This window comes from Vidua chalybeata, chromosome 29, assembly GCF_026979565.1.
Source record: "Vidua chalybeata isolate OUT-0048 chromosome 29, bVidCha1 merged haplotype, whole genome shotgun sequence".
Classification (NCBI taxonomy): domain Eukaryota; kingdom Metazoa; phylum Chordata; class Aves; order Passeriformes; family Viduidae; genus Vidua; species Vidua chalybeata.
In genome coordinates, this window is record NC_071558.1 from 902,330 (window position 1) to 910,951 (window position 8,622).

An 8,622-nucleotide genomic window follows, 5' to 3' on the forward strand; every position below is an offset into this window, starting at 1 on the left:
GGGGATGAGGATTTAGGATGTGGCTGCGCCGGGAGCCGCTCCGGGCTCTGTCCCCACTCTGTCCCCTTGCATTCCCCCTCTACTGTCCCTGTTCCCATCTCTTGTCCCTGTCCCTGTCCCTCTCTGCTGTCCCTGTGCCCCTCTCCTGTCCCTGTCCCCATCTCCCCTGTCCCCATCCTTGTCCCCATCCCTGTCCCTGTCCCCATCTCCCCTGTCCCCATCCTTATCCCCATCCCTGTCCCTCTCTCCCGTCCCTGTCCCCATCTCCCCTGTCCCTGTCCCCATCCTTGTCCCCATCCCTGTCCCTCTCTCCCGTCCCTGTCCCCATCTCCCCTGTCCCTGTCCCCATCCTTGTCCCCATCCCTGTCCCTCTCTCCCGTCCCTGTCCCCATCCCTGTCCTTGTCCCCGTTCCTGTCCCCATCTCTTGTCCCCGTCCCCATCTCTCCTGTCCCTGTCCCCATCCCCGTCCCTGTCCCCGTCCCCGTTCCGGCCCCTCCTGCCCGGGCTCCGCGCCCGCCGCGCTCGCAGCTGCTCCCGGAACGGCCCCGGAGCCGCGGGCGGCGACACGCGGGGCTCAGCTGGCGACAGCGGCGGGGACAGAGCCAGGGCCAGCACCGCCAGCATCGCCATGGCAGCGAGCGGGGACAGCGGGGACAGCGGGGGGACAGCGGGGATAGAGCGGGGACAGCGGAGACAGCGGGGACAGCGGGGGGACAGAGCCGGGACAGAGCGGGGACAGAGCCGGGACAGAGCGGGGACAGCGGGGACAGAGCCGGGACAGAGCGGGGACAGAGCGGACACAGAGCGGGGACAGCAGGGACAGAGCGGGGACAGAGCCGGGACAGAGCGGAGGACAGAGCGGACACAGAGCGGGGACAGCAGGGACAGAGCGGACACAGAGCGGGGACAGCAGGGACAGAGCGGGGACAGAGCCGGGACAGAGCGGGGACAGCGGGGACAGCGGGGGGACAGCGGGGATAGAGCGGGGACAGCGGGGGGACAGCAGGGATAGAGCGGGGACAGAGCGGGGACAGCGGGGATAGAGCGGGGACAGCGGGGGGACAGCGGGGATAGAGCGGGGACAGCGGAGACAGCGGGGACAGCGGGGGGACAGCGGGAATAGAGCGGGGACAGAGCCGGGACAGAGCCGGGACAGAGGGGAAACAGAGCGGGGACAGCGGGGGGACAGCGGGGAGAGAGCCGGGACAGAGCGGGGACAGAGCAGAGACAGAGCGGGGACAGAGCGGGGATAGAGCGGGGACAGAATGGGACAGAGCCGGGACAGAGCGGGGACAGCGGGGACAGCGAGGACAGCGGGAACAGAGCCGGGACAGAGCGGGGACAGAGTGGGGATAGAGCGGGGACAGAATGGGACAGAGCGGGGAGAGAGCAGAGACAGAGCGGGGACAGAGCGGGGACATAGCAGGGACAGCGGGAACAGAGCCGGGACAGAGCAGGGACAGCGGGAACAGAGCCGGGACAGAGCGGGGACATAGCAGAGACAGAGCGGGACAGAGCAGGGACAGAGCAGGGACAGCGGGGACAGAGCCGGGACAGAGCGGGGACAGCGGGAACAGAGCCGGGACAGAGCGGGGACAGGGGATGGGGACAGGGGACCCAGAAGTCCGGGACGCGCGGGAGGGATCCCGAGCGCGGCCCGGGGAGGGCGGGAGGATCCCGAAGGGACCGGGAGCTCCGGGAGGATCCCAAACGCGGGCTGGGGGCGCTGGGATCCCCCTGGAACTGCAGCGGGTTTCCCGATTTCCCGATGGTTTCCCTGGAGCTGAACCGGGACAGTCCCGGGAGGGCGAGGGCAGAGCCGGCCCCAAAGGCCGCTGTGTCCCGGCGGGGCTCGGGATCGCATTCCCGGCTCTTCCCGGGATTTTCCCGGGTTTCTTCCGGGCTGTTCCCGAGTTTCCTCCCTTTCACTTCTCCCTCTTCACCACAGGTGAATTTTCCGGGCGGGATTTATGGGATGGAGGCTCTGGGTGACCCCAAAGGGACCCGCAGCGTCCTCAGGGATCACCCGAGGGTTCCAGAGCCTCGGGATCCACCGGGAATTCCGCTCCAGGCTCCCTTTTCCCAATTTCGGGACCGGGAATTCCGCTCCAGGCTCTTTTCCCCCTTTTCCCGGCCCGAATTCCCGCTGGAAAGGAGCACCGGGAGCAGCTGTCGCCTTTTCCCGGCCCGCATCCAGCGCGCCCCTCCCGGGGGGCTCCCGCGCAGCCAATGGAATCCCGAATTCCCGGTTTTCCATATTTATGAGGAAAAAGGGAGGGGGAGCGGGAGAGGCCAATGAGGCTCCCGGGGTCGGGCCCAGGGTGGATAAATTGGGAATTTTTGGGGAGAGCGGCGAATTTCCTCCTTGGAGGCTCCGAAGAGGCGCTGCCACCCCGGGAATTCCGGGATTGATCCCGGATTCCCATCCCGGATCCGTCGCGGGACCTCGGGAGAATCCAGGGAAAGTTTTTTCCTTCCTCCATGGATGGATGAGCGGAGCGGATTCCAAATCCTGGGAATACCTGGAGGAGAAACCCCGGAGCTTGGGAATGGTGCGGGATTCGGGGTAAGGCTGCTTTTCCAGGGATCGGGAATGGCTCAAAAACCGGGATCTGGGCGGGAATTCGGCCCCACATTCCCGGGAAAAGCCTCGATCCCACTGCCACGTTTGGCTCCCAAATCCCTTTGGAAAAAGGGTTTTTCCTGGGAGGGTTGGGGAGCCGGGAAAAAGAAAAGAACCCGCCTGGAATTGGGGTCCTGGACACATTTGATTTCTAAGGAAAATTGTCGGGAATTTCGTCACGCCACGGGTCGGGAATGGGAGGAAAAGGGCGAGGGAGGAGGTGGGAAGAATTCCCGGGGTTTTGCTGGGAGAAGTGGAGGCTGCCCAGGAATCCTGGGAGCGGCTGGGTTTAGGAATGGGGTGGTTTTCCCAAAAAAAAAAAAAAAAAAAAAGGAAAAGAGGCGCTGGGAGCAGGAATTCCACGCCAAGGAAAAGCTCCGGGATAACCCAGGCCGGGAGTTCGTTTGGATCCGGGAATGAAACTTGAGTTTTCCCAAAAAAAGTCTCCTGCTTCCCTCCCAGGTGTGGGATCCACCCCAAATTCCTGGGAATCCCAGATTCAGAGGGCAGCTCAAGGGGCCGAATTCCCAAATTCCCAAATTTCCGTCTCTTGGAGTGAAGCCGAGCCCGGAACAAATCCCAAACATCCAAATTCCCGGGAATTTCTTCGGGAAAATCCCACCCTTCTCACAGGGATTTTGGGAGCTCTCGGGCGGCTCTTCCCGAATTTTTTTTTTTTTTTTTTTTTGGGGCGGGGTAAATTCCCATCATTCCAACCTTCAAAAAAATCGGGATTGGGATCCTGGTGGGATTTGGGATCCATTCCCAGCCGCTTTTCCCATTCCAAAGTTTCTCCCCTTTTCCCCGTGGCGTTCCCGGATTTCCAGACGCGGCAGCCAGGGATGGGGATGGGGATGGGGATGGGGATGGGGATGGGGATGAGGAAGAGGAAGAGGAAGAGGATGAGGATGAGGATGAGGATGAGGATGAGGATGAGGATGAGGATGAGGATGAGGAAGGAAAGGAGAGGAGCATTCCCAGCTCATTCCCGGCTCATTCCCAGCTCATTCCCAGCCGCTTTTCCCATTCCAAAGTTTCCCCCTCTTTCCCTGGACGCGCCCAGATTTCCAGGGAAGGCAGTGGGGATGAAGAGGAGGAGGAGGAGGATGGGAATGAGAATGAAGATGTTAAAGATGAGGAGGAAGAGGAGGAGGATGAAGAATAAAAAGAAGATAAGGATGATGAGGATGAGGATGATGAGGATGAGGAAGAAGAGGACGAGGATGATGAGGAAGAGGAAGATGAGCAGGGGGCGGGGCGCGTTCCCGGCGCTCGGGAATTCCCTGCGGATTCCCGGGAGCAGCTGCGGCCGCTCCATCTGCCGGGAGCGGAGCCAGCGGGGACAGACGGGACAGACGGGACAGGGAGACAGGGGGACAGGGAGACAGAGGGACAGGGGGACAGGGGACAGAGGGACAGGGAGACAGAGGGGACAGAGGGGACAAAGGGACAGAGGGACAGGGGGACAGGGGACAGAGGGACAGGGAGACAGAGGGGACAGAGGGGACAAAGGGACAGAGGGACAGGGGGACAGGGGACAGGGAGACAGGGAGACAGAGGGGACAGGGGGACAGGGAGACAGGGGACAGGGAGACAGGGAAACAGGGAGACAGAGGGGACAGGGGGACAGGGAGACAGGGGACAGGGAGACAGGGAAACAGGGAGACAGAGGGGACAGGGGGACAGGGAGACAGGGGACAGGGAGACAGGGAGACAGAGGGGACAGGGGGACAGGGAGACAGGGGACAGGGAGACAGGGGACAGAGGGGACAGGGGGACAGAGGGACAGAAGGGACAGAGGGACAGGGAGACGGGACAGAGGTGACAGAGGGACAGAGGGGACAGAGGGGACAGAGGGGACAGAGGGACAGGGGACAGGGGGACAGGGGACAGAGGGACAGGGGACAGGGGACAGAGGGGACAGGGGACAAAGGGACAGGGGACAGGGGACAGGGGACACAGGGGACAGGGGGCAGGGGACAGAGGGACAGAGGGACAGAGGGGACAGAGGGACAGGGGACAGGGGGACAGGGGACAGAAAGGGACAGACGGAACAGGGGGGGACAGAGGGACAGAATGGGGGGACAGACGGGACAGGGGGACAGAGGGACAGCCGGGGGGGACAGAGGGGACAGGAGGACAGAGGGACATCCGGGGGGGACAGAAGGGGACAGGAGGACAGAGGGACAGCCGGGGGGGACAGAGGGGACAGGAGGACAGAGGGACAGCCGCGGGGGACAGAGGGGACAGAGGGGACAGGGGGACAGAGGGACAGCCGCGGGGGACAGAGGGGACAGAAGGGGACAGGGGGGACAGGGGGACAGAGGGACAGCCGGGGGGGACAGAAGGGGACAGAGGGGACAAGGGGACAGAGGGACAGCCGGGGGGGACAGAAGGGGACAGAGGGGACAGGAGGACAGAGGGACAGCCGGGGGGGACAGAAGGGGACAGAGGGGACAGCCAGCAGGGACAGCCGCGGGGACAGACGGGGCTCATTTGCGACACAAAGCCCGCCCCGCCCCCGCCGCGCATCCGCCACCTGCCACCTCCGGAGAGCCCCGGCTCCCCGAATTCCCCGAGCTCCCCAAATTTCCCGATCCTCCCAGTGGATCCTTCCCCATCCGGGAGCTGTAATTCCCTGAGTTTGTTTCCCAAAGTCGCCAGACTCTGACGGGGAAAAGCTGTGGAAAATCCTTGATTTTATTTTTTTTTAATTAATTTTTATTTTTTATATTTATATTTTTTATATTTATATTTTTATTTTTATTTGATCTTACATTCTTTTACTTTCTTTTACTTTAATTAATTTTTTACTTTATTTTTTATTATTTTAAAATATTTTTTATTATTTTATTTTATTTTATTTTATTATTTAATTTTTATTCTTTTATTTGATGCCTCTGCCGGCTCCTTTCCCACCCGGAGCTGAAATTCCCGATCCTTCTTTTCCAGAGCTGTCGGGATCTGACCCCTGAGGGCTCCGGAGCCGCATCCTGACCCCGAGAGCCCCAAAACCTCGGGAAAAACTCGATCTCATTTCTACGCCCCCGGCTGCTTTCCCGGATCTGTCCCCTGGGGAGGTTTTCTCCCGGAAGACGGAATTCCCAAGGAAAATGCCCCAATTCCCGGCTGGAATGTGATGGGAAGGAGGATCCCCACGGGCCTTGCTGGGAGCTGGGGACGGGCACCCCAAATCCGGGCGCTTCTGCTGAGGTGACCCCGAAACACCGGGATCAGCTCGGAGGTGACCCCAAACCCCTGGGACCAGCTTGGAGGTGACCCCAAAACACTTGGAGGTGTCCCCAGATCCACGGGATCAGTTTGGAATTGTCCCCAAACCCCTGGGATCAGCTCAGAGCTGTCCCCAAATCCCCAGGATCCCTTTGGCTCTGTCCCCAAATCCCCAGGATCCCTTTGGCTCTGTCCCCAGTCCCCGGGGTCCCTTTGGCTCTGTCCCCAGTCCCCGGGGTCCCTTTGGCTCTGTCCCCAATCCCCAGGATCCCTTTGGATCTGTCCCCAAATCCCCAGGATCCCTTTGGCTCTGTCCCCAATCCCCAGGATCCCTTTGGCTCTGTCCCCAAATCCCCGGGGTCCCTTTGGCTCTGTCCCCAAATCCCCGGGGTCCCTTTGGCTCTGTCCCCAAATCCCCGGGGTCCCTTTGCCGCTGTCCCCAATCCCCGGGGTCCCTTTGCCGCTGTCCCCAATCCCCGGGGTCCCTTTGCCGCTGTCCCCAATCCCCGGGGTCCCTTTGCCGCTGTCCCCAATCCCCGGGGTCCCTTTGCCGCTGTCCCCTCTCCCCGGTGACAATGATGCTGAACTCGGAGCCGGCCGCCCTCGAGGTCCCCTCGGCGCGCCCCGAGCCCGAGCCCGCGTTCGGGGCCGGTGCCGGGGCCGCGGGCCCGGCCGGGAAGGAGCCGCTGAGCCGCGAGGAGCGGCGGCGGCGGCGCCGCGCCACGGCCAAGTACCGCACGGCGCACGCCACGCGCGAGCGCATCCGCGTCGAGGCCTTCAACGTGGCCTTCGCCGAGCTGCGGCGGCTGCTGCCCACGCTGCCCCCCGACAAGAAACTGTCCAAGATCGAGATCCTGCGCCTGGCCATCTGCTACATCTCCTACCTGAACCACGTCCTGGACGTCTGACTGTCCGTCTGTCCATCTGTCCATCCGTGTGTCCATCTCTGTGTCCATCCCTGCTGCCCACGCTGCCCCCCGACAAGAAACTGTCCAAGATCGAGATCCTGCGCCTGGCCATCTGCTACATCTCCTACCTGAACCACGTCCTGGACGTCTGACTGTCCGTCTGTCCATCCCTGTGTCCATCCCTGTGTCCATCCCTGTGTCCATCCCTGTGTCCATCCGGCCATCTGCTACATCTCCTACCTGAACCACGTCCTGGACGTCTGACCTGTCTGTTTGCCCGTCCCTGTGTCCATCTGTCCATTCCTGTGTCCGTGTGTCCATCCCTGTGTCTGTCCGTGTGTCCATCCGTCCATCCGTGTGCCCACCCCGGCCCTGCTCCCAGGGGTTTGGAGCAGCAATTCCAGAGGGACGGGGCCGCCATTCCCAGAGGGACGGAAGAGCCAATCCTGGCGGGCTGGGACGGCAAATCCCAGAGGGATGGAGCAGGAAATCCCAAAGGGATGGAGCAGCAATTCCTGAGGAGCAGGAGCAGCAATTCCTGAGGAACTGGAGCAGCAAATCCCAAAGGGATGGAGCAGCAAATCCCAGAGGGTGGAGCCGCAATTCCCAGGGATTTGGAGCAGCAGTTCCTGAGGAACTGGAGCAGCAATTCCGGAGGAACGGAGCTGTAATTCCCAGAGGGATGGAGCCAAAATTCCCAGAGGAACGGAACTGCAAATCCCAGAGAGCTGGGACAGCAAATCCCGAAAGTTTGGAGCCACAATTCCCAGAGGAGCTGGGACCAGAATTCCCAGAGAACTGGAGCAGGAATTCCTGGGGTCGGCTCCCCCTTTTCCCCCCAAACCCTTCCCTTCCCTCACCCCCCGTCTCTGTGCCATGAGGATATTTATGGAATTAATTTATTTATTGAGAATTATTATTATTTATTATTTATTATTATCATTATTTATTATTATCATTATTTATGATTATCATTATTAAGTTATCCACTGTGTCCTTGTGCACTTTTGGGGGGAAAAGGCCCTGTCCCCATTCCCAAACCCCTTTAGGGTCGGTTTTCCCATCCCCAAACCCCTTTAGGATCACTTTTCCCCATTCCCAAACCCATTTAGAGTCGGTTTCCCCATTCCCAATCCCCTTTAGGGCCCCGTCCCCATTCCCAGTCCCCTTTAGGGTCACTTTTCCCCATCCCAGCAGATCCCAAACCCCTTTGGGGCCCCGGCCCCATCTGGCCCCATTGTCCCGCTCACAATGGGAACTCTCGGCTCTCATTGAGATTCCGGCCCGGCAGATTGGGAATTCCGCCCCTTGTCCTGGGCCTCTCCCAGGCTTTCCCAGCACAATTCCCAGTTTTTTTCCCCCATTCCCATTTGTTCCCCTATTCCCTATTTTTCCCCTATTCCCATATTTCCCCCATTCCCATTTTTCCCCATTCCTGTTTTTTTTTCCCCATTCCCATTTCCCCCCCCCATTTCCTTTTTTCCCCCCATTCCCATTTCCCCCCCTATTTCCCTTTTTCCCCCCATTCCCATTTTCCCCCTTATTTCCCATTTCCCCCCATTCCCATTTCCCCCCTATTTCCCTTTTTCCCCCCATTCCCATTTTCCCCCATTCCCATTTCCCCCCCTATTTCCCTTTTCCCCCCATTCCCATTTTCCCCCATTCCCATTTTCCCCCCTATTTCCCTTTTTCCCCCCATTCCCATTTTCCCCCTTATTTCCCATTTTTACCCCATTTCCATTTCCCCCCCTATTTCCCTTTTTCCCCCATTCCCATTTTCCCCCCTATTTCCCTTTTTCCCCCCATTCCCATTTCCCCCCTATTTCCCATTTTCCCCTCTTTCCAGCCCTTCCCGTCCT

General features: G+C 60.3%; 1 protein-coding gene across 1 annotated transcript; it reads left to right on the forward strand.

Annotated features, from left to right (window-relative positions):
• The first annotated feature begins 1,809 nt into the window (after positions 1 to 1,809).
• NHLH1 (nescient helix-loop-helix 1) lies at positions 1,810 to 7,644 on the forward strand. Its single transcript, XM_053966822.1, has 2 exons — positions 1,810 to 2,567; positions 5,577 to 7,644. Exon 2 carries the CDS (start codon positions 6,431 to 6,433, stop codon positions 6,761 to 6,763), a length of 333 nt encoding a protein of 110 aa, XP_053822797.1. The 5' UTR covers positions 1,810 to 2,567; positions 5,577 to 6,430; the 3' UTR covers positions 6,764 to 7,644.
• Positions 7,645 to 8,622: the final 978 nt, after the last annotated feature.